The sequence below is a fragment of the Mus pahari genome, chromosome 4, assembly GCF_900095145.1.
Source record: "Mus pahari chromosome 4, PAHARI_EIJ_v1.1, whole genome shotgun sequence".
Classification (NCBI taxonomy): Eukaryota; Metazoa; Chordata; class Mammalia; order Rodentia; family Muridae; genus Mus; species Mus pahari.
The window spans coordinates 73,956,534-73,982,779 of NC_034593.1; the positions used below are offsets into that span (position 1 = coordinate 73,956,534).

The following is a 26,246-nucleotide window of genomic DNA, read 5'->3' on the forward strand; positions in this document are numbered from 1 at the left end:
ACCCAACACCCCCAAAAGAGAACCTCAGTGAGCAGGTGGAAGCGTGGCCACGTCTGCTGATGTTAGCTCACCACATTTCACCTCCCCAGCACTCCCCTCTAATACCAAGTGCTATTTTATCATCAATAAATATTTCTAATGGATAGTGACTTCAAATAAAGCACAGCTACCATACATGATGGACCAGTCTTTGATGGTGTCTAATATCCACACTGTGCTAAAGGTTCTGGATGGTTTAACTATATCTTCTAATAATTGGTATATTTGGATTCACATTCAAGGGGAACCACAGATTAATTTGATTTATATAATCCCCACCCCATTCCCACCTGGCTTTACCCTTCCTATGGCATTTTAAACATCAGGTCACTTGTTCCATATATTTTCCACATGTCGAATGTAGTTGATTGCACTCTTTGGACTGTTTTAATTTGCTCTTTTATTTTCACTATTCCCTATATGTTGGCATTCAGCACTATTCCCTATATGTTGGCATTCAGTACATGAGCCTGAGAGTGGTTTCAGGTTTTAGTGCTGTGTATTTCCTATCGTGTCAGCAGAATAGCTTTTCCCAAAGTCTATTATTCCTTTTGCATTTACTATATGAGCCACTTCAGCACTAATGTTATTACATCAACCATTTATTACCTGGAAAAATAATTCAAACAGGAAGGGAAAGACAATCTCTCTTTTCCCTTCCTTCTTCCCTCCTTCCCTCCCTCCCTTCTTCTCTCCATCTCTTCAGTTTTTAGAATTGGTCATTTTATGCTCTAACTGATCCCAAAGGTGACTAATGTTTTTTATTCCCTGATTTGAATATAATTGTTTTAATTTTATATGTTTGACAGATTCAAGACACTGCTGACCTTATAATATTTTTAAACTTCTTTTTATTTTATTTTATGTGTGTGGTTTCTGCTGCCTGCATATATGTCTGTATTCCTTGTGCATGTCTTATGCCTGCAGAGACCAGAAGAGGGCATGGAACATTTGCTCGCCCTGAAACTGTATGTAGTTACAGATGGTTGTGAGCTGCCATGTGGGTACTGGGACACAAACGCTGATCCTTTAGAGGGCAGCCAGTGCGCCTAACAGCTGAGCCATCTCTCCATCCCAAATGATCATTTTTGAAGTTCACATTGACTGAACTCTGCATAATGGAGGCACCTTTGGTATTCTTCCTATGCAAAAAGCAAACAAGCAAGCAAGCAAACTAGCAAAGTAAAAATAGAACTTCCTAAGGTGCCACTAAAACACATCTAGAAAAATACAAAAAATACACATATCACAAACGTGTGGCTCAGTGGACAAACATTTGAAAAGTAAGCACTTTCCAGGAAGCAGATGAACTAATGATCTTTCTCAGACTCTTTCTTCTGCCTCTAGTCCCTACCCATCTCATCGTACCCTACACTTAACACTACCGAATTCTAGCAGTAAGCTGGCTTTTTAACTTCCACTGAATGGAAGCATACGTGTGTTTCCGTGTTCTTTGCTGAGCATTACTTGGGAGTCTTTTATACTGTTGCATGGAACTGTAATCTCCTCATCCTTATGGATCTATAACACATAGTTGAATAAATCTTAATTTTATACATTCTACAATGGATGCTCTATTTTAGGGTATCACAAATAGCCTTTTTACTAATACTCTTTCAAACTCAATGTATTTTAACATCTGAAACACGGATTATAAGAATATGCATATTAATGGAGTAACACATATTTTAATACTTGTATACATTGTGTTCTGGCTTCATGAAATATGTGCTAGATTAACATTGTCTATAGCCACTCCTCTGTGTAAAGCACACCAGAGTTACCTTCTTCTGCCTGACTCTGTCCTGTACCCCGATGATAGTAAATGTTGTCACCTCGCCTCTCCATCCCTCTCATGTCTCTCAACCTTTTGTAAACAGCATCCCACCCTTATGTTAAGAACTAATTTTTATATTTCCCATGTAGATGAGCTCTTCCTGTGCTTCACTTATTTTACTTTATATAAATATGTAATTATATAAGTAATTATAATGTACTTATCTTTACTACCATCTCAAGTCAGGCTTCCTGGCTCTTGCTGCCCAGAGCTGTCTTCACCTTCCCTTTTCTTGAGCTCATGTTTATAGGTGGTCATGTGACCATCATGTTGGCCCCCTCCAGGAGTGAGTGGACTTCAGGGTGCTGTCCCCTAACCATCTTGCTTGCTGCCTGTTAACGTTGGTCACTTCTTTCTCTTTCTTTTGTTTTCCCCGTTGCCTAACTTCTGTCTTTTCTTCTGTGACTTAGGGATTTGGGCTGTCCCACATTCGTTATTCATTTGGAGAAGGATGGAGTACTACAGAAGACACCCTCTAGGTCCTTTCCCTTTCCACACAAGATTTGTAGCCCATGGCTCAGAGCTAGGGTTGCCAGAACACCGGGTGACAGAATGAGACTTAAGTGGTAACCTGTCTTTACCTACTAATTGCTGCTTTCTTTCTCAGAGGAGAAACTACATCCAGAAACATGGCAGTAGTCTGAATATTTGCTTCCAGAGGTATTGATGGAGCTTAAACACAGTGATAGACATTTTCCAGCCCAGGCTAGACATGAGCTCATTCCCCTGTGTAAATAGCTTGCTTCATATGAGTGTATTCTGGCTCAAAGTATGCATGTTGTACTGTCATGGAAGTGGCCAGAAAATAGTTTCTGTGTCTCCCAGGTGCTCATCTGGTGGCCACTCTGATCTTCAAGTTCAATTTGACTCCTTCCTAGGCTTTGGTGACTAGACATCTGTGTCGAGATAGAAATGGATTCAACGAGAAATGCATGCAGCCCGTCAAAGGTCCTTGGGTATCCATTCCCTTGAACTATCAGCATAGCCTAGAACACACCGTGTATCACAGCTCGATCACAAAGTTCAACTTTATTCCAGATATCTTTTCCGAGTTTGTAGATGTTGAGTTTATGACATAAACTAGTATCTGTCATTTAATGATTCATCCCCTAAAAGGACCAATCCATAGTCTCAGGATCGATATCATCTTGGTAAAGACATGGGACCTGTATTTACCCAGATGATATCTATCCTGAGACTATCCTGCCTTCTAAGTCCTTTTAGCTTCTCATGGTTGGAAGTAGTTCATCAAAGCTATTAGGCTTCTAACAGCTTCCTGATCTTGACCCAGCTTAGGGCTGAAACTGCCTACAAACTTCCTCATGCATGCTTCAGTGTGTATAGACAACAAGCAACAATGGTTCACTTGGACTAGCCTGTCCGTTTTCAGTGATAAGGTCCAACGTGGGAGGGACAGGAGATGAGAATATAGAGAAGATAGGACTGTTTGAGATCAAAAGATCTTGTACAAGCTGATGGCTTATGTAAGCAAGCTTATTAAGAAGTACAAGATCTCCTATACGATTTCCAGAGGCAAGATGGGATGTCATCATCAGAAGCTATCACACAATGGGAGAAGGTGGTGTGAAACTAATCAAGGAGTGTAGCACAGGAAGCAAGGATATCTCAAGGGCATCAGAGACCTGGCACACAGCAGCCTTGGGACTGATGGAGAAAGGTGGGTTCTCAGGGTCTGGTCAGCTACTCTGTGGAGCAGCCACAGGTCTTTACCAGCCCTACCGAGCACATTCTGCCTTTAGAAGAGGAACTGTGTACCTTCTCCACACATCAGGGCCTCAGGGAAAAGCTCCCAGGGCCCCTGGCTATTACTGGCATTTCCAAGCATATTCCTGGCTTCAGGCAAGGAACATCAAGGAAAGCCTTGGATCATCCCAGCCCTCGTATTGTTGGTGCAGTATGTGAGTCTCTATCTGATGTCTACATGCATATAACATACACATATATACATATACACATGTGTTTGAGCAGATATACACAAGTGTCTATACACACTGAAGCTCATGTCCTGTGTTAATGCATGATGTTTATGAAGTCTTGTGATAGATAAGCTCAGAGTTTCCACAGGGTGAATGCTCCATCTTCTGCAAACACTCAGCACAGTGTTGATTAGCAGCATAAATTGCTCCAAACCAGGTCATCAAAAAGATTAGTAACAATGGAGATAAAAAAATTGTCAGTGGCTAAATAGGTAGCCCCTAAAAATAATCTAGACTACATTCACAGGATAATTAAGTCAGGTAAAGTATCTTAGGTTCAAAATGCTGTGGAAATTCCAGCCATAATGAGTTTATTTAAACAACAAACAGCCTTGGCACATGCCTTTAAGGTATTTAGAATCATTCTGACAGTTTGTAGTTTTCCCTTGGATTCTTTCATTTTGTAATAAATGACTCATGTGTCCTTGGTAGAAAATTGCCAAGAATGCATTTGCAGGTGGTTCCTAAGAGGCTTTTATTTATTGATAGAATAATTTTTCTTATGAAGCACCCTAGATGTTCTGTGCATCTCTGCTCCTGCTCCATTCATCTCTCTGATGACTGTCAATGTATAGCCTTAGCCCAGTTGCTTCTCCTTCCCCACTGACACTGCATCTAAAACATCCTATTTCTGCTGCTGCGATGCCTGCTATTTATCTCACACACAGAGGATGCTATGAAATTATATAATGGAACCACTTAATTGGAATGGCATTCAAGTTATTGTCTACGATTTAGCTCCACAATTTAATTATCCCATCCTTCTGTCTAAGCTTTGTATTTTGTTCTCTGACACACATTCACAGACAAAACCCTCAGTTTCTGGCACGTGTTTATCATTCTCTCTGCACTTTTGCTACATCCTGAATTCTATAGCTGAAATATATGTCTGGAAAATAAAAAGATTCCTACTCCATCTCCCCCTGTGAGGCTTAAAGAAGGATTCTGACAGACAAACACTCTAGAGACTAAATTGGTTTAGTTTCTCACCACCCTGTGTCTTCACGATAAGAGCTGGCTGTTAGAATTGGGATCCATGATGTATATAATGCAGGTAGAATCCCAAACACAAGCTTTCTGAATAAAAGGGACATTTGTTTATGTTCTACTGGCCTACATTATCCTGTTATCTAAATGTGCTTAATTATTTCTCATTTTAAGATCTATTTATAGGTATGTATGTATGTATGTATGCATGTATGTTATGTATGTATGTTTGTATGGTGTGTGTGTGTGTGTGTGTGTGTGTGTGTGTGTGTGTGTGTGCATGCGCACGGTGGGGCCACCCACTCATCTCCAAATTCTTAACCCAGAAGGGTTCCTGTCTAAAGGAAGTATGGGGACAAACTATGGAGCAGAGACTGAAGGAAAGGCCTTCCAGAGACTTCCCCACCTGGGGATCCATCCCAGGCTTGCTGACAGAAGCCTGGTATAGCTGTCTCCTGAGAGGCTCTGCCAGAGCCTGACAAATACAGTGGTGGATGCTTGCAGCCAACTATTGGACTGAGCACAGGGTCCGCAGTGGAGGAGTTTGAGAAAGGACTGTAGGAGCTGAAGGGGTTTGCAACCCATAGGAAGAACAACAATATCAACCAACCAGAGCTCCTGGAGCTCCTAGAGTTGTCAGGGATTAAACCACCAACCAAAGAGTACACATGGAGGGATCCATGGCTCTAGCTGCATATGTAGCAGAGGAAGACATTGTCTGGCATCAATAGGAGGAGAAGTCCTTGGTCCTGTGAATGCCAGGACAGTGAGGTGGGAGTGGGTGGGTGGGAGGGGAAGCATCCTCATAGAAGTAGGGGGAGGGGGGATAAGAAAGAGGGGGTTCAGAGGGGATACTGGGAAAGGGAATAACATTTGAAATGTAAATACATAAAATATCTGATAAAAATGACTGTAGTGCAGAGACCCTGTTTGTTCCACGCTGCTTTAAACCCAATCACTTAAAACTTTTGCTCTTGGCTCCACTCATATCTCATATTCTTCATGTCCACTACTTTGTTAGTCAGCTATCCATCACTGCAACAACACATTAAAGATGATTAGCTTTAAAAAAGAAAAATTGTATTGTGGCTCATGGTTAGAAAGTTTCAGTCTGCTAGAGGGACTCTATTCTTTGGACTTATGAAAGATTAAAAAAAAAAAAAAAAGAACCTCATGGCTCATGGCAGAGGTACATAGTGGAACATTACCTCATGTTAGAGAAATCAAAGAGAAGTAAGCCAGTATTCTACAATACCCTTTGAAAAGCACATCTTCAGTTACCTACGGACCTTCACAAGCCCATAGTCTAAGGATGCACAGCATCTCCAAACAGCACCAACCTGGGCACTAAGCCTTAAACACATGGTCATTGGAAGGCCTTTCAGCATCTGAATTCCATCAACCAGTGTTCCTGACCAGGCTTCTGGGAGTTTAGCAGAGACACCCAATGCTAGCCTCCTCCTTCTTTGATTTCTCATTTGCAAGGATCATCACTTTCTCTGAAATCTTGATTCCAACCACATTACCCTCTGATAAGCATTTTTATCTCCCGTGTCACTTAGCTCAGTGGTTCCAATGCAGATGGGAATTCCTCCTCGGTAAGATCACTGAAGTATTACAGATCATTAGTCACTCCAGTACAAATTCCTTTCCCTGAAACTCTGGTAAACCCCAGCTCTGTTTGAACTCTGTGTTTTTGTTTGTTTGGTTGGTTGTTTTTTTTTCTTTTTCTGTTTTTTAAACAACAACAACATTTGAGAGGAACCTTCTCTCCTTCCAGCCATCCAGTCTCCTCCCTTACCTAGTTATCAGCTTCCGTGTTAAAGAATCGCACTATTTGCATCAGAGGCAAATCTCTTTGCACCCCAGGGTCCACACACCCAGCCTGCTCTAGCAGAGCAGACTCCTATAGAGGCCTTTCTTCCCGAATTTCTTGATTTCTCTTGGATGGCTCCCACAGCAAACATGACATAAAGGTAACTTCCCCCACTTGGAACCTATCTCCTTTTAGTTTCTTATACCTTCTTAGAAAACCATTTTCCTTTTTCTGTATTCCATAGCAAATAAATTCGAACTTGCTCTTTCTCCTTCATTTTTCAACTTCCTTCATTTTCTCCTTCCTACCTCTCTCAGAAAACTGATTTTTATCAGAACAATTATCTGTGTGCCATATCTTGGGTTCTAAATCTATTAATTTCTATTCTATTCACAGTTAATCTGAAAACGTTCCTTGTATGTTGCCTTGCTTGGCTGTGGTGATACCCAGCCTACTGGGCTTTCTTTAGTAAGACAGGAACTCATTTCTCACCTTTGCGTGAGATCTAGGCTGGAATGCTCTGCCTCAGCTCAACAAGAAGTGAGCCGCAGCCCAGTAGAGCTAAGAGCTGTGGAGGACAGATAGCAATACTCTACTATTTGACAGTCTCAGGATGCAAGAGCAAAGAGAAAAGAAAATCGACAATTGCCAATGTAGAAACAATGAGAGAAAAATTTCCATATGTGCCGACTGGCTCCAGTAGCCTTCTGGGCCTCTGATAGCAGATGACTTCAAGTTTGGAGCTTTAAAAAAGGGCTTGTACTGTCTCCATTGTAACTCAAAGGGACTGGCATTCAGGTAGATTGCTCGGGTGTTTCTTACCATAACCTTACAGATGAAATAATCAACATTTATTAAAGTAATCCATGACTTATTTGTGAAAGTTGGAGATCAAATTGAGAAATGCTTATACAGAGATTAGGGTAGTAGGTACATGCTGCTGTGTTATCCCACAGCTTTGAAGCTTAAGACAATACAGTTTCTAATTGCCAGGAATCTAAGACATTCTCCTGAGTGGTTATGCCTCAGAGTCTCTTCTGACTGGTATTATGACTCGTCGCTATGAGCTGGACAACAGGCTATTATAGTCTTGGGACGTGGAATAACAGCTTAGATTAGCTTTCCTCCTGCTCTGTCCTGTGGGATGCTGATTTCCCAACATGCTCCCCTCAAAGAGAGTTCTGTGATTCAGGAAGAGCCAAGGCAGGCCCACAGCTTAGCATGACTGCAGCCGTCTGGTTATAACTTCACTCCAAGACAGAGAAAGTCATGGAAGACTGATACCCGAACTTCATGTTCATAGATCTATATAGTCTTCTCTACTCTGAGCTGGTCCCTGGGCATCCCTGTACCTTAGTTTCTTATTGAACTAGGAAGAAAGACATGGAAACCAGAAAAAGTGAGATTGTAACAACCTAATGAGGAGAAATATGTGTGAAATATATCAAACGCATTCATAGTTGGTTATGATAGGAGGAAATTCCCCACCTGAGGAGTTCAGCAGGTGCTCGATGAGTTTATACACACAAGATGCTGACAACTCATATTTTGCCTCCAGAAGATGCCTTGTTCTTTGACAATAAGCTTAAGCCCTCTGTTGTTCAGCCAACACTTGATTGTTCGTTTGTTTTACAAGATTTCATTATTAGGTTCCTCAATGAATCAAGACCTTTGTTATAGAGTGTTTTCCGGTGCTGTGTATTTTCTTCTTGTTTTATCTTCTCTTTTCATTATTTTGCTTACCTGCTCTCTCAATCTTTCTTCCAATCTAAGAAGCTGCTCAAGCTTGAGGAGAAATATACTAGGAGAGGAAACAGGGAAAACGAAACCAAGAAGCCAGGCCACCGGGAGTCCCAGTAGACTCTATGCCCGCTGTCAAGAATACTGCCTACATGCTGACAGGTTGACAGTCTGTTTGCAGGTCTTCAGTCCCATCTCCACGCCTCTCTTATGATTCCTTTCGGTTATCTGGCTTTCCTGGTGATGGATCAGCACACAGACAGCTTGCTGAATGCCTATGACTTTCATTATGGTCCTAACCAGCTATTTTGTTTCTCCTGTTCTTAAGAGTAAATGGTAGAAGTCTGGCACTTCATTCAACTGCAAACATGGAAAAAAAATCACATTATATCTAACCACAGATTTCTCAATCCCCTTTTATCCCCAAAGGATGATATCCATGGGACAGCAGTGAGAGCCGTTTCTGGATTCATGATTAAGTTATCTGCCACGATGCCTTTCTCTGGCTGCCCTCTCCACATGTGTTCCGAGTGGCTGCATAGTCCAATTCTCTTTCCAAGCCTTCTTAGCTGTCCTTCGTTTTTCATTCTTCTTGATGCTTCCCTCCATAGCACAGAGAGGCAGTACAGAGAAGAAAGGGAGCCTGGGGAAGGGGCACAAGTGAGTGAACTGTTCCCCTCCCCTACACTGCTGTGACTTTCCAAGGACTTTTGTCAGATCTGAAAGTCTCAAAATGTGCCAGATAGAAATGGAAAATGGTGTCGGGAAGCAAGAACAGATGTTTTCCTTCAAAACAGGGAAAATCCAAGGAGATGATTTCCCTCGATTTTATTTGTTCCTTCCCCTTTGGTTTTAGATGGAGCCAACATGAAATAAACAGTCTGAGATGCACCTCCCACTGCTTTATTCACTGTTTAACCTTTCTAAAACTAGGAAACCTCAAAATTCCCAAACCATGCAGCCTCAGAGGAAAGATACCCCTCTTGATCGTTTCTTTGAGAGTTTTGTATAATATATTTTGAACATATTTACCCCAGCTCTTCCCAGACACACTCCTTCCTCTCCCTTTCCTATCCACACAACTTTGTGTCTGCTTAGAAACCAAACTCCAAAACCACTAAGTCCAGCTTGTTCTGCCCACATTCCCTTGGATATGTTGCCTTTTACTGGAGTATGGTCAAACTACCAGGGCCTGCACCTTTAGGAATACTGATTCCTCTCCCAGAAGCTGTCAATTAATAATAGCTCTGTAGCTCGGGGTGGGGCTCCATGCTCACCTCCCCTCTCTATGCTGGAATTTTGTCTGGATTGAGCTTGCATGATTTTGTGTATACCGTCACACTCTCTGTGAATTCGTATGTCTAACTCCTTGGTTGTGACGGTAAGACATCACTTTGTTGTAGTAGTCCTCCATGGTCTCTGACTCTTAAGATAATCTTTCTGCTGACTCTTCTACAGTGACCTCTGAGCCTTGGGAGGAGGGGTGTGATATAGATGCATTTAGAGTAGAGGTAAGCATTCTGAGGTCTCGGATTTTCTACAGTTTGACCAACGTGGCTTTTCTGTGTTGATCCCTGTCTACTGCAAAAGAAGTTTCTCTGATGAGATTTAGAATCGCTGATCTGTGGGTGTAACAATAAGTCATCAGGAGTCAGTTTAAGCTATGCTAATTTAGCAAAGTAGTGGTAGAGCTTTCTCTCCTAGGACCTATAGACAATCTAACCACAGGGTTTCAACTAGTGGAGCTTCCCTTGAAATGCTATCAGAAGGCGATTATTTATCTCTCATGACACTTTCACCATCACTGCATCAAGGAGCACACCTCGGCAAAGCGGTTGTTTCTATCGTTCACATGGTTCACAGCTGAGTAGACTGAGGGTCACTTCTCTCCACTGTAGTGTGAACAGTGCCTTTCAGCACCATGAAAGCTAGCCAGTGTGAGAGAAGCCTTAAGCCATGTCACACCTTGATTTCCCTGTGTTTTGTTACTCAAGAATACCATGCTCAAACAAATGAAGAGTCTAGTGGTGGAAATAGTTACTTGCTGTTTTCTAGTCAGGTCATATAAGGCCCCAGACATTATAGGCATTGTTTTGCTAGATATCACAAGTCTAGCTCCCTTCTGTAGCTGCTCTTCCTCAAATCATTTTCTGATGAGATTTTCTTTCTATCATAATGGATAGGAGTTCATAACTCAAGAGCAAACCCAAATATATTTATATGAATATATGTGTTCTGTTGCTTCAGAAGTCTTTTAGGGTCATTGTTAGCAATTTTATTTCAGTAACACACACACACACACACACACACGGGGGGGGGCACCACACCATACCACACTAGACTATTTGGGGATTGTTGTTAATTATATTGGATTCCAGTGTCCACAGAAGCCTAGTTGTAAACACTGCTTGTTTATCTCACAGGGTGGTCTTAGTGCCCAAGCTTTTGTCCGGGTTGAAGTGGATGATGTAAATGATAATTACCCTGTCTTCACTCCATCGACCTATGTGACCAGCATCAGTGGCCAGACCCCACCAGGAACTGAGATCATCAACGTTCTTGCCAGTGACAGAGATTCTGGAATATATGGAACAGTGGCTTATGAACTCATCCCAGGAGATCAGTCGTCTCTCTTCACCATTGACTCTACTACAGGTATGTGACCTAGGGACAGCCTTGCCCTCTGCTGGTAAGCTTCTTAACTACTTAACAGCCAATATTAGAAAGATTAGAAATCGGGATGTTTTGTTAACAGGAGGGGTGTGGCAAGGTTCAACCATCCAGAGGGCACCATTGTGTGTTGAAGTAGGCTAGTGCTTTGTTAGCCATGACCTGGATGAGTCTTGCCTCTGCTCACAAAGACCTCAGGATCTTTAGAGACCCCAGTTTCATAGTACTGCCAATCATCCTGTGTTGGAAGGATGTCATGAAGACTAAAGACAGTAAATGGGCAGAAACAGCCAAGTGTGCACATTTTGCAAGGATTTATCCCCCTCTGTCTATTTGAGCATCTTATTTATGGGCGACTTAGCCCCTCTTCAGTGAGTGAGAGGCCAGTGATGGAGCAGGACTCCTCAGTATATGCCATTCTTTGAACTGGTGTTTCTTTAGACCTGTTGCTTTTCCTTCCTTCCTTCCTTCCTTCCTTCCTTCCTTCCTTCCTTCCTTCCTTCCTTCCTTCCTTCCTTCCTTCCTTCCTTCCTTCCTTNCTTTCTTTCTTTCTTTCTTTCTTTCTTTCTTTCTTTCTTTCTTTCTTTCTTTCTTTCTTTCTTTCTTCCTGAAATAATAGCTAAAGTCCATTTTATTTCCCAAAATTCAGTAATTGTTTATCTGCCAAGGCACCCAGTGATCTGAATTTTCTAGAAATTTAAGTATTTCAGACATTACTTATTCTTTCTTATGTTTGTTATCATCGAAGTAGCATTTGGAATATTTGATTAGAAGACATAAGATTTCAAGTAACATTGGAGATAATCGTAGATTTTGGAAACAAAATGGGCTATAAGCTGAGGCAACATTTTGGTGTCTTTTTCATTTCTTTACCAGATCTGAAAAGTGGTCAGAATACACTTTTATTTTAATACTGTGTTATATGTATACACAAGTTAGTTATCCCCCAAGAGGGCATTCTAATCCAAGATAGAAATTGTACATTGTCTTATTCGTGACGACCACAGGTATGGCAAGCCAGTCATTGTCTGCACAGGACACACAGTATGGCAAGCCAGTCATTGTCTGCACAGGACACAGTATGGCAAGCCAGTCATTGTCTGCATAGGGCACACAGTGTGGCAAGCCAGTCATTGTCTGCACAGGACACACAGTATAGCAAGCCAGTCATTGTCTGTATAGGGCACACAGTGTGGCAAGCCAGTCATTGTCTGCACAGGACACACAGTATGGCAAGCCAGTCATTGTCTGCACAGGACACACAGTATGGCAAGCCAGTCATTGTTTGCATAGGGCACACAGTGTGGCAAGGCAGTCATTGTCTGCACAGGACACACAGTATGGCAAGCCAGTCATTGTCTGCATAGGACATACAGTGTGGCAAGCCAGTCATTGTCTGCACAGGACACACAGTGCACTTAGCATGCCTTTCCGCCCAGTCCCAGTACACAGTCATTCTTCCTGCCTGCAAGGTGTGCCTCCTCTGGCATGTAACACAACATCTGGGGATGAGTTGTTTGCCCCCGTGGTCTTTAGAAGGCGAAATTTCCCTTGCTCAAAATAATTCACTGACGTGGTCCCCTTAACATTTTCAAGATCAGAGGAACATGCTTTATAGGAAATTAGTCTGCTTATCTAGGCTTTTTCAAAATTCATCTTAACTAAGGACCTTAACTGCCTGTCATAGTCAGGCCCCGTAGGGCAGTAACATTGCCAAAAATATATAGGTCAGCCATAATCAGAAGACGGGATCTAAAAGCATTTAGTGGATTGTTTTGAAAAGACATCACATTCACCATCCCAGATCCGTGCACACCCCCCCCCCCGGAAGAGCTTGAAGAATGAGCTGTTAGGCATTCTGTTCACAGGAGAGTTTTATGTCCCTGTGGGCCATGGACAGCCCTGTGCCTCTCTTCCTGGCACCCTCTATGTAGCAAATGTCATTACTAATCATAGAGAGTACTTTATGTGGGTCATTATCTTGGGACACATCAGAGGGATTTATTTTTTTTTTTAAAAGCAAAGACCAAATTTGTAATGGAAGCAGCCTTGGGTTACTGTGGTTGGCAGGTTTGAAGGTTGTGCGTTTGGGTGGAAGACATTTGTCAGGCAAAGAGCACTTGGAATTTGGTTGTACTTAGTCACTAATTGTGAGTGATCCAGGAAGGCTGGTAGTGTTTTGTTTTAACCTTTAGAGAATGGAACAGTGTTGCTGCTAGCTGTGGGAAAAAGTTATCCAGGGAACGGGCAGTTCCAACCTGCACCACTGTGTTTCAGAAGTTCATACGGTTAAACCAAGAAGCCAGTGTGTGTTTTCAGAATACCGGTAGTGTATCAATGTCTGTGTTCACTACGAAATATGATCTCATATGTTACCCCAAATACATCTAGTCCTTTGTAGTCAGCATAATTAAGATCTGCTTTGAAACAACCGGTTCTAAACATTATTATTAGTTATAGTTAGAATCCTGTACAATAGATAGTCAGAAATACCATCCTGCTTGAGTGAAACAAAATACCCTTTTATTAGGTCCTCCTGTTTCCCTCAGTCTTAGTCCCTGGTGACTGCCATTCTGTTCTCAGTTGCTGTCAAATTGACTTTTTCTTTTGACTTCCACATAAAAGTGAGATAAATGTTGATGTTTTTGAATATGGCTCTCTCCACTTAGCACTGTGTCTTCCAGGATATCTATGTTTACATAACTGATAGTTATATCCTCTGGAAGGCTAAGCAGCCTGGCACACATGCATTGCATTTTCCTCAGTCCATGCACTGATGGGCACTTTAGTCCATTCCAGATCCTGGCCATTATGGATAATGCCACAAAGCAAAGACCAGAGCCAGTGTCTTCTCAGAGGACTGACGTATTTTCACTGGACAGTGACCCAGAAGTAGATTTCTACTTTGGACTTTGTGGGCTCTCTGTATGTGTTTTTCCATAATGGCCTTATCACATGCTCTGCCAACAGATGTTCTCCAGGAAGAGAAGGTGAAGTACTGAAATATGGTCATCCTCTTATGGAGTTGTTGTGTTTTAGTAACTTTTCTTTTACCATAAAGCCCACTTCAACCAAAGCCAGTAGCAAAAAGAAAAAAAAAAGTCCTGAGATATCCTATCAGTAAATATTTGTGAAATAAATGAATAAATGAATAAATGACAACAGAAATATTTGTAAAGTGGTTTGAATTATTACTGCAACCTCCCAAGGATTTGCCTGGGAATTCTGTTAATAGTAAGGAACAAAACTTGGTTTAAAATCCTCTCTGTAACATGGCATGACCAGGAACCCTGTCCCTTTCTCCCACTTTTTTTCTTTTTTCTTGACTCTCAACCTGTGTGGACACTTCAGTTTTTCTCTATTCCTTTCGTCTTTGTCTTTACTAATTTCTTTTCAAGGGGAAGACCTTTCTGTTTACAGTGGGCTTTTTCAATCTAGTCTCAGTCCTCCTGATTCCCCCTTTGGGGCTTGAATTCCTACATAGCTTGGCAGATAGTGTAGTTATATATTAAAAGTGCTGAGACTCTGTGAGTCAGCTTATCTGACCACCGGCCCTTGGAATGCTCACCTGCCTCTTCAGGACACCACTCTCTTGCTTTTGTCTCATTCATTCTTCATTTGGATGAATTTTTTATTTGTCCCAGGCCTGCTATTTGAAAGTTTACGTAATTTGTGTTGGAGGTTTGTGTTTTCTAAAGGAAGAGATCACTCGTCGATCTGTTTCTGCCACACCAAGATGCGTGCCTTGAAAACTTACTGTTCTCTTCTGGGAAAAGAACTATTTTAAGGAAACGAAGTGGATGTGTCAGTGTCATGGCTGTGTCAGTGTCGTGGCTGTGTGTCAGTGTTGTGGCTGTCTTCTCTTGTGGGTTCATCTTCCTGCCCTGTTTCTGGTTTTCAATGTTTGTTGCTCATCCAGAGAACATTTTTGTAGACTGCATTCAGGGACGAGGCGAGAAGTTCTGACTGGAGCCTTCGCTGCTCTCTTTCTCAGTCCCCTGGCTTGCTTTGATGTGGGCAAGAAGCTGGCCACTCTGTTTTGAGTTTCAAGAGGAAGAAACACAGGAAGAAAAATTTATTAATAGCTCTCCTTGTCTGTATTTTATTCTATTTATAAATTACCTGTAGATATGATTTATTCTGTGCAACATTGTTTTTACAGTGTGTGTGTGTGTGTGTGTGTGTGTGTGTGGTCACATATGGAGGTCAAGGAGCAAGTTTCAAAGCACAATTCTCTCCTTTCACTGTGTGGTGAACTCAAGTGTTCATGTTTGGCTGCAAACCATCTTGCTGACCCAACGTGAAATCCTTGCAAGCCTCCCACTTGTGGTAATCCTCCTGCCTCTGTCTCTTTAGCATATGTTTTTCCAAGCTGCCAAGTGCCACCACAACCAGCAGCCTCCATTTTGACATACTTGTCATAGTAGCATAAAACCACCATCAAATATCTGTGATTTCATCTTATTTACCTAATTACTTTTCACTTAAGTGCAACTTAGTTGCCAAATTTAGTGTCTATAATCTTATATGGGGTTATATATGCCAAGAGGCTCCTGGGAGTTTGCTGGCTGCCAGTTCAGTGAGAGACACTGTCTCAAAACTAACGTGGAGAGCTACAGAGGAAAACATATAATGTAGAATTCTGATCTAACACACACACACACATATGCACTTGTGCACACAAATACACACATGCATACACACATGCATGCACATACATACATACACACAGACACACACACACACAAACACACGTGAATGTGTAGCTTATCTACTTAATACATAAAATGTAAGCAGGATCACCCATGCAACACATTCACGTTTAATATACCAGATACTGCCCTAGCTCTGTGGGGGCACACCAGTGACTAACACAGGCAGACATGCGCTTATAGGAATAGGGTTAAGCTGCTCAACCTAAGTTTAGTTGTAGTGTAACAAAATTTAAGCTTCGTGCTATAGAAGAATAAGTCATCAAATGGGTAGCCACCTGCCAGTCCAGGGCAGCAGCGCCCAGCGTTATTGCGATTTTTCCTTTGTATGGGTCGTGAGGACTTCAGTATGGATGATAAGTAATACAGCAAGGCTGTTTTTCTTTGTTTCCAGAGCAGACTTTTTTTTTTTCTTTCCTAATGTTAGTTTTATGCTCAGATTTCTTACCACTCAATGATTCTCATAATTCTTCCTGATTGCCACTCTCCTGTGCGTAACATTTGATGCTCTGCTGTGTAGTTAATAAATTAATACCATACCTCATTTTATAAGGGCTTTGAGCCTGCTCTTGCCAAATAAATATTTTTCCTTGTACATGCAAGACAGACTCTGAAATTAATCACGAGCACCTAATGAGTAAATGTTACTTTCAAAGGAAACAAAGGCATGTTAGAGAATTTTCTTGTGAGTGCTTTCGGTACGAGATCATAGACTCACAGAAATGGAAAGTTCTTTACAAATCCACTGCTTCACTGAGCAAAGGAAAAATTAAACTAGAAGGAATCTGGTGATAATGCCCAAAAGTGGAGATAGGCAATATATGGAAAAGGTGGTTAAGATCATGTCTCTCATAAACTTTTAAATATATTTTTATTAATTTATTTATTTACTTATTTTATATCCCAACATTTGCCCCCTCTTCCAGTTTTTCCCTTTCACAACTCCTCCCCCATTTTCCCCTCTTGTTTTCCTCTGAGAAGGAGGAGACTTCTCAGGTATCACTCCATCCTGACACATTAAATCACTGCAAGACTGGGCAGATCCTCTCCCACTAAGGCCAGATAAGGCAACCCGGCTAGGGGAATGGAGTTCATCAGCAGACAAAAAGTTAGGAACCAACCCTGCTCCAGTTGTTGGGGGACTTGCATAAGAATGAAGCTGTACATCTGGTACATATATACTAGGGGAGTTTATATCCAGCCCATGTTCTCTCTTTGGTTTGTGATTCAGTCTCTGGGAGGTCCCAAGGGTTTAGGTTAGTGGACTCTTTTGGTCTTCCTGTGGATTCCCTGTCCTCTATAGGTCCCTCAGTCCTTCCTTCAACTCTTCATCAAGACTCCCTGAGCTCCATCTAATGATTGGCTGTGGGTCTCTGTATCTGTTTCAATCATGTGCTGAATGGAGACTCTTAGAGGACAGTCATTCATGCTAGGCTCCTATCTGTAAGCATGACAGAGTAACATGAATCATGCCCAGGATTGGTCCTTGCCCATTGGATGGTTCTCAATAAATAACTCAAGAAGTTAGTCACCAATAACCCAATTAAAAATGGGGTACACAGCTAAACAGATAATTCTCTACAGAGGAATCTCGAATGGGCAAGATACACTTAAAGAAATGTTCAACGTCCTTAGTCGTCAGGGGAATGCAAGTCAAAATGACTCTGAGATTCCATCTTACACACATTAGAATGATAAAGATAAAAAAACTCAAGAGCCAGAACATGCTGGTGAGGTTGTGGACCAAGGGAAACACTCCTTCATTGCTGATAGGAGTGCAAACATGTATAACTATTATGGATATTAATTTGGCAGTTTCTCAGAAAATTGGAAATAGTTCTACTTCAAGACACAGCTATATCACTCCTGGGCATATACCTAAAAGATGCTCTTCCATAATACAAGGACACGTGCTCCACTATGTTCATAGCAGTTCCATTTGTAGTAGCCAGAAGCTGGAACAACCCATATGTCCATCAACTGAAGGATGGATAAAGAAAATGTGATTCATTTACACAATGGAATATTATTCAGCTATTAAAATAGAAGAGATCATGAATTTTTCAGGCAAATGGATAGAACTGGAAAGATATCATTTGGAGTGAGGTAACACAGACCCAATTGAACATGAATGGCATGTACTCACTGATAAGTGGATATTAGCCATAAAGTATAGGACACTGCTACAATCCACAGACCCAAAGAAGCCAAATAAGTAGGACCCAAGAGAGAATACTTAATGTTTTCTTAGACGAGGAAATAAAATAGATATCAGAAGTGGATAGAGGGAGGGAATTGGGTGAGAAAGGAGATAGGGAGAGGAATGGGACAAGGGGGATCAGGTGTAGGGAGAGGAAGGGAGAGGGAACAGAAATGAGCTGTGGGCAGGGTTGGGGACATCTCTAGGACATGCCAGAGACTTAGACCTGTGGGTCTTTACTATTTTGAATAGACAAACAGGATTTTTATATATCCACGAACAAACTAGGAGTTCAGATACTCTATGAATCTGACTTATTCACAGACAAGCCCAACACTTGATTTTCTTACTGAACTACCATTCCTGTGTTCTTTCTATCATTGGGACTGTTTTTAAGCTAAAGGAAAAAGTCAAGATAAATACAGATTCTCTTATTCAAGTAAGTAGGGATAAGAAGGATCTCTCTTTGTGGCTTCCTATACAAGCCTGTTCAAAGCACTAAACTACTGGTTTTTAAACTCATTGTTTTAATTAAAATTTTAGTGAAATATTGCAATAAATATATTTTCATAAGATGGTGTTTGGTTCTCAATTCAAAGTAACATATCTATTCTAGTCCTTTCTGCTGCTACAACTTATACCCCAGATAGTTGGTAAATTTTTATATTGACACAAAATGAGAAGGAAGAGACTTTGGCAGTACCAATAATTAATAAAGAATTAATGTTGCTATTCTACAGCTTGGGTTACTACTATTTTGGGGGGAACTATTTATTTTATGTTCCGTATTAGGAGATAGCTCTGACTTTTCTTATTTTCATTCTTTCTCATGAGACCATTTTACAAATTAAGTAATGACCCACAGATTAATTTATAGTGAGGATTTCCAATATGTTTAAGAGTGATTTGTCTTTTCCAAAATATATGATCCTGAAAGTTAATAGTGCTTAACTAGTGGTCATATGCATTTAAAACCGTGTGGCAGAGTCAGCTGAAAGATGATCTTCATGTTCCATCTTTCCATCACTCCATCAATCTAAAGCCGCTTTCCCCTAATAAATGAGATTTAAAATTAAGAAGTGACATAGTGAAGAACATAGACAAATGACAATGCACTTAAGGACTTGTAAGGGTCCTAGTACCCTTTTCAGTGGGTGCGACAAAATATCCTAGCACCAGGCAACTTTAGACAGAAGTTTATTTGCCTTGTACCTCCAGATCACAGAAGAAAACTGAGAAGTCAAGGCAGGAACCCAAGTAGATCGTCACATCATATTCACAGACAAGAGCAAAACATACACACCCTCACTTGCTCTGTGGCTCTCAGCTAACTTTCAGCTTTCTTGTACTGTTCGGTATCTCTTGCCAAGGGAATGGTGATACCCATAAAAGTCTCACTCTTTCCACATCAACTAATCAAGACAGCACCACACAGACAGGCTCACAGACCAACATGATCTAGATAATTCCTCACTAAGACACTCTTTGAGGTGATTCCAGGTTCATCAAATTGAAAATGAAAACAGATCAACACAGTATTTAAATCCAAATACTTATTAAAACACAAAATAACTAGTGATCTGTAAATTTATTGGTGTTTGGTTTTCAAGGTTGAGGTTGGCCCTTGAACCAATAGTTAATGATGATTTGCAAGGGTCATAAAAAATGGGAGCCAATCACTGTGATTTAAAGTATAAAGATAAAGTGTTACAAATTTCAAGCTGGCCAATATGCACTAACAGGGCTTTTTATTATTTTACTTATATAGTATGCAAAATGTATACAATTATATTTTATATGTGGCACATATACTGTATACAGATGTTTTCTGTCCCTTTCAGTATTTAGTACAGTTAATATTGTTTAAGACTGTTGATGTCAACAATTCATTGATAAAGTGCTTCCCGCTGAAGACCAAGGACTTGAATTGGATCATCAGCACCCACAAATGCAAAAACTGGGCATAGTGGTGTGCATCTGTATTCCCAGCACTGGAGAGGTGGAGACAAGGTTCCTGGAACTTAGTGGCCAGCCAGTTTAGCCAGACGAGCTCCAGGTTCAACAAAACCTCTATCTCAAAAATCAAGATGGAGAAGAAACTGGTGAAGACACTCACCATGGAGCTCAAGCCTCTTCATGTGTGAGCACAAGCACACGTATGTACTAATGCGCATGCCTGCCCACAGACAAATATACAGCCACCACACACACACACACACACACACACACACACACACACACACACACAGGACTCAAATTACACTTTCTGTTTGTAACCTGTTCTCCAGTAGAGCTAAATAGAAAAAAAGGTTGCATTCAAACATTCAGACTCTCCTAGATTTCCAGGTCTCTCTCTCTCTCTCTCTCTCTCTCTCTCTCTCTCTCTCTCTCTGTGTGTGTGTGTGTGTGTGTGTGTGTGTGTGCGCACGCGCGTGTGTGTGTTATGTGTGTGTGTTAAAGTTTTTAGAGAAAGTGCATGTTTGAAATGTTTGGTCTACAGATTCACAGCTTCATTGATTCTCTCCTCTTTCATGTGATGGATTTTCACTCAACAAAATTTCCTAGACTCAGGAGTGTTTCCATAGTGGTTGTTTTCTTCTTATTGCTCTCCTGGACTCCTCAGTTGACTCTCCTTTGGGTCAGCACAGTAAAAGACAACAAACACTTTCTGAAGACCAAAGGAACATTCCTTTGCTTTTCATTACCTCACCCCCGCCCCCATGTGTATGTGTGTGTCTAGGGGTCCTGGGATTAAACCATGGGCCTTATATATACTAAAAACATGCCCTGATACTGAGTTGCATTCTCAGCCACTCTTCCTCATTATGTGGACTGTATGTGTCTTCCACAAGAACTAGTAACTCAGGGAAATCTCCATGTGCTGAACACAGAACTCAACAAAATCTAGGAGAGCCACACAAAGTGTTAAGGGACAGAGTGAACATGGGCTATGGCACTTCTCAGGACAGCTCCAATTAGGATGGCATCAGGAGAAAACCTGATAATTCCAGAGAAGCAGATCTGGAGGTGGCCAATCTTAGATATTTATAACAAAAAACTGAAATGTCAGTTTGATCTGTAAAGTTAGCAACAAGCTCCGCATTCCTCAGGGTGCAAATGTGGTGTGGGTTATATGAAGGAGACCCATCTTGTTAAAGGTATAGAAGGTTGGCAGATTGGAGAGAAAAGATTGGTAGATGCCAGGGAGCTGCTGTTGATTTACAGGTTTCTCTGGGGGTGAGTTACCTGCTCCTTATTGACTGTTCAGAGAACCTAGTGCATGCTCCCTGAGTTAATAACAGGGCTCACAGAAGACTCGTGTCTGGCAGGCATCTGAGAAATCTGAAGGGAAAAGAATGACTGGCAGCAGAATAAAGGAGTAGTTTCTGAAGTGGAGACAAACCACATTCCAGAAGCTTGCAGGCTTGAACAGAACTCAATGTTTCTCTTGGTTTTAGTACATTTTGAGAGAGAAAAAAATGGTGGTGTTGTTAGGTTCTGCCTTTTCAGGACCACAGGGCATGCCTCCAGTTCTTCCCACACAAGAAGCAGTAACGAACATCCTGAAAGAAGATGCCACCGAGGCAGCTTCAGATTAGAAGGCTATAGAGCTACCCCCAAAGGAGCCGAAGTCGTGCACTCTACTGTTTGTCTCTTGAGCATCCTTCCAAGGCCCATTTGGTTATAGCTTGGTCCACAGCCTGTGCACTGCTGAGAACTGACAGAACTTCTAGGAGACAAGGCCTAATGGGGGGATGTAAGTTTCTTGGTGGCTGCCTTTGAAGGGGATCTTAGTATCACATTCCATATTCTTACTCTGTCTTTTCTTCCTCTGTCATTTGCTGTTATGGTAGAGGAATGTCTCCCAACAGGCCAAATAATAACAGGGCCAAGGGATAACTAGCCATATGGAAGGTCCCAACGTCCTATTGCTCACCTTCTACTTCTCTGATAGGAACATGACTTACTGTCATCATTACAGGAAGCTCACCAGGAGACAAAACACAACTTCCAAGACGTAATCAGGAGCTGTACTACCTTGCCTATGACCTGTATTGAGCCAAAAGTATATCTCATCTAAACCCTTTTAGGTTGATTTTTCTTGGGTATTTGTTATGGAAATGGAAAGTAGATTGTCATGATACCTGGAAAAGAAAATGGCTTTTAAACAATTTCCCAGTCTAAGAAATCTTTATGCTAGGTTGCTATGACACTGCCTGTCAGGCAATGCTTCCTGTCCTCTCCTGCCTCCTCGCCCCTCGCTTCAACCGTGGAATTCAGAAACTCCAGTGAGTTAGGTGAGAGGGGAGGACAAGAGGTAATCAACAGGCAGAAGAAGCCAGTCACTTCTGACATGGAGCATGCTTCCCCTGTAAACGCCATGTGAAGTTAGGGTTCTGATGTCTTCTGTGTTTTGTTAAGTTAAGATGGAGGCTGTCTTAGTCAGGGTTTCTATTCCTGCACAAAACATCATGACCGAGAAGCAAGTTGGGGAGAAAAGGGGTTTATTCCGCTTACACTTCCACATTGCTGTTCATCACCAAAGGAAGTCAGGACAGGAACTCACACAGGGTAGGAACCTGGAGGCAGGAGCTGATGCAGAGGCCATGGAGGGGTACTGCTTACTGGCTTGCCTTCCCTGGCTTGCTCAGCTTGCTTTCTTATAGTACCCAGGACCACCAGTCCAGTAATGGCACCACTAACAATGGAGGGTATTTTAGAAGTATTGTTTCTTTTGTGTGTGTGTATCTGTGTATGTTAATATGTGTGTGCGTGTGTGTATATAGATCTGAGTGAATGTGTGTGTGCATACATGTGGAAGTCAGAGGTTTCCATCCACTGTCTTCTAGAGCTCTGGACTTCAGTTTGGAGCCAGGTTCTCTCACTGACACTGGAGCTGACTGACTTGCCGAGACGGGCTGTCCTCCACACTGGGATCATGGGCTCGTGCTACCACGCTGGCATTTCCATGCACACTGAGGATCTGAGCTTCACTGATGGCTTCGTCTCCTGCCCGCATTCTGTTTCCTATGAGGAATGCATGGCTGAATTAATTTTGAAACTTTTGTCTTAACTCTAGCATTTGTCTGTTTTCTTAAGTCATTTCCTAGTTAAATCCATCATTATTTCTCAGATTTATCTACGCTAATGTAATTCCTCATTCTTCCTTTTTCTGTTTGAACGGTGAGCTTGGATCTTTATCTGAGAGAATTCTTTGAACCCTGGGAATGAAGGTGGGTTCCTCTGGAAAGCACTTGTGTTTTGCTTTTGTTCAAATGCCTTAGGGACATATCTGTCCTCATTTATATCCTGTCTCTGTCTGTGTTTCTGTCTGTCTGTGTCTGTCTGTCTGTCTGTCTGTCTGTCTGTCTGTCTGTCTGTCTCTCTCTCTCTCTCTCTCTCTCTCACACACACACACCATGGAACCCCAGGCATCCTGTATGTCTGGCCTATGCTTTATCATTCAGTTCATTTCCAGTGCTATGTCTATACCACTTACATTTTTTTCTTGGCTTCAATTTTTTCCACATTATCTGTATTGTTAATCCAGACTTCAGATGAATATAAGAGCTGTTTCACATTCAGGAATTCTCAAAAAAAAAAAAAAGAAGTTTACCATCTCTAGCACTGAGTTTCAAATCAGACAATTTTCTTTGCAGCTCACTGGAGAAGAAGTAATTTATTTCTAGTTCATCTTTGGAATAATTGTATCAGACAAATCCTGGATAAACTTTCAATCCTGAGCCTCTCCCTACCCATAGGAGACTGTGGTCTGGTCTTCTGCCCTCTGAACACCACAGAGTCATTAAAGGCTCAGTCAAGATCTCCAGAATTTGGCAGATTATCTGAGTCAAGTGTCAATACAGCATGCTGCTTAAGGTCTCCAGACATGATTGAATTTTTAACCTCTTTTATTGTTGACTTATTCTTTCAGAGACTGTATGTTCACATTTTACAAAGCAGCTGCTTTTGGGCAGGGAGTCTGAGGACCAGTACTGAAACAGATAACCCCCACAGAGGTTCCTTTCTGTGGTTCTTGATTCTTGATGTTCTGTAGTCATCTTATTTCACGTGCATGATCGGGAACATCATGAGGAAGTATTACTTTGAAACTCAAAATTGTAGCATGTCATTTTTTCTCATTAAAGTTTTGGGTTTTCTCACATAAAGATATAGAAAATATTGACTGTTTGGTTTAAAACTTGATTTCTTAAAAAGATAGAAACAGCTGATACAGAGAAGGTCCTTAGAGTGCATACCAATGTCACTGAATGCCAGGTGTTTTTGTGTGTTTGGGGAGCACCATATGCTTAGGACTTAAATCACCCACAGAAGGAGGTAACTGGGAGCAGAATTTCACACTGGGATTGGAGAAAACAAACAGAACCGACAAGTTCTTGTAACTAAGTAGTTTACTTCTGGGGAAGCAATGTTTTCAAACATTTTGATTAAAAATTGTCTATCTACCTATCTATGGTCTACCTGTTCTTTATGTGTGTATGTGTACATGTGAATGTGTTTGTGTATGTGTGTGTGCACATATGTACAGGCGTCCTATAGACACCAGAAGAGGAAGTTGGATTCTCTGGAGCTGGATTTACGGTGGTTGTGAACTGTCTCTCACAACCCGAGGGTCATCTCTCCAGCCCATCCAATTATTTCTATCTCTGATGTTACATATTTGAAGTAAATTATAGAATCTGAACAAATCTTCGTTGTTAAGGTAATTAAAGCCAAAGTAACTCAGGATAATATATGTCTGGGCCCAGAACAGTTTCTTTAAAAAGTTACCACACCCTTGCTATGCCTTAAAAAAACTGTATGAAAAACAGGGAGTTAATGTATTAGATGACAGTAATAACCCTTTCCTTTCTGCACATATATAGGGTCCTTAGCAATGTGTGTGGGCATCTAGATATTCCATATTGAGGCAAATTGGAAGTGTCTTTCCCTCTGCCTCATGTATAACTGATATCTGAGCTCTGCAGAACTCCAGCGGGTAGATGCCACTTGTGTTCTGTGTCTTCATGGAGACTCGGATGCTCAGGGAATGTTGCGTCCTGCCTCCTGTGAGATGGTTAGGCGGAGTGGGCATCAGTGCGTCCTGTTACAGTGGGAAACTTCAGATGGGCAGAGTTCATCTGAGAAAGACGGTCAAGGAAACAACAAAGGAAGAAGTTAGATTTCATTTTTCACCAGATACACTGGCATCAGTTGTGCATTGTCTAATTTTGTTTTCTCTAAAGCACCAAAATAAAGCAGGCTTCTGTTTTATTATTCAAGCAGCATCTGTCAGTTATTTTGTTGTTTATTTTCTGGATAGTAATTATAGCAGTGCTGAGACACATGTGTGAGTCAACCTTTAGTTACAACTGCCACACACACAAACACACACACACACACACACACACACACACACACACACACACACACGAGTTTCTCTATAAAGACTATAATTTTCTTTAGCCACCGAACCCTAAATAGACATAAAAGAACAGCAATAATGTAAACATGGCTTCATTATGTATATTTAATCTTATTTTTAACTATTTCAAAAATAGTTTGTATCCATCGTCAGAATCTTCCTGTGAAGAGGAGGGAAATGGTATGCTTTTGAAGATATAAGAATATGGAACTCTAGTCTATTATAATGAATATCATTAAGTCAAATCTGTACAGGGCTATTGGCTCTATATTAGGCTCCACAGACCAAACCAGCATGGAGCCACACATGATGATTCCCTGAACAATATCAAGAGAGAGGTCAAGATCTGATCCATAAATCTCTGCCAATTTTAGCCAACATGACAGAGAATTCCCTTTTGTTTTAATCTTTACAAGAAAAGTAGTTTCAAAATGACCCATCACCTTTTCTGTTTCTGCTTTCTTCTACTTCTTTCTCCCTATGAAGTCAACTTCTTGTGCTTGCCTCATTTAGAATATTTTAACCACGAGGCATGGCCCAATTCTAGAACCACAAGAAGTTAGCCAAGGTCTTTAAATTAAATTTGTGCTAATCTTACCATTTGACACTGTTGTTGACCATTTTCAACATGTCTCCAAATTTTATCCAAATTCTGCCCATATTGACCATTTTGCCTGAATGTGTGATGTACCCAAGCAGAAGGTAATCCACAGAAGAGAAGGGGCCTATGTAAGATAATTGCTGTAACAAAGTACCACAGACCAAGTGACCTTAAATAACAGAATGGTACTGACTCACAGTTCTGGAGGCCGAACAGCTGAA

At 41.3% G+C, this 26,246-nt stretch overlaps 1 protein-coding gene across 1 annotated transcript in view; it reads left to right on the top strand.

The window, feature by feature from the left end:
* The window catches only part of Dchs2 (dachsous cadherin-related 2), a 121,766-nt gene that overhangs the window by 21,351 nt on the left and 74,169 nt on the right, over positions 1 to 26,246 (top strand). Inside the window, exon 3 of the mRNA XM_029538031.1 lies at positions 10,840 to 11,071. Within this exon, the coding sequence (XP_029393891.1) occupies positions 10,840 to 11,071 (232 nt within the window). The remainder of the gene's footprint in view (positions 1 to 10,839; positions 11,072 to 26,246) is intronic.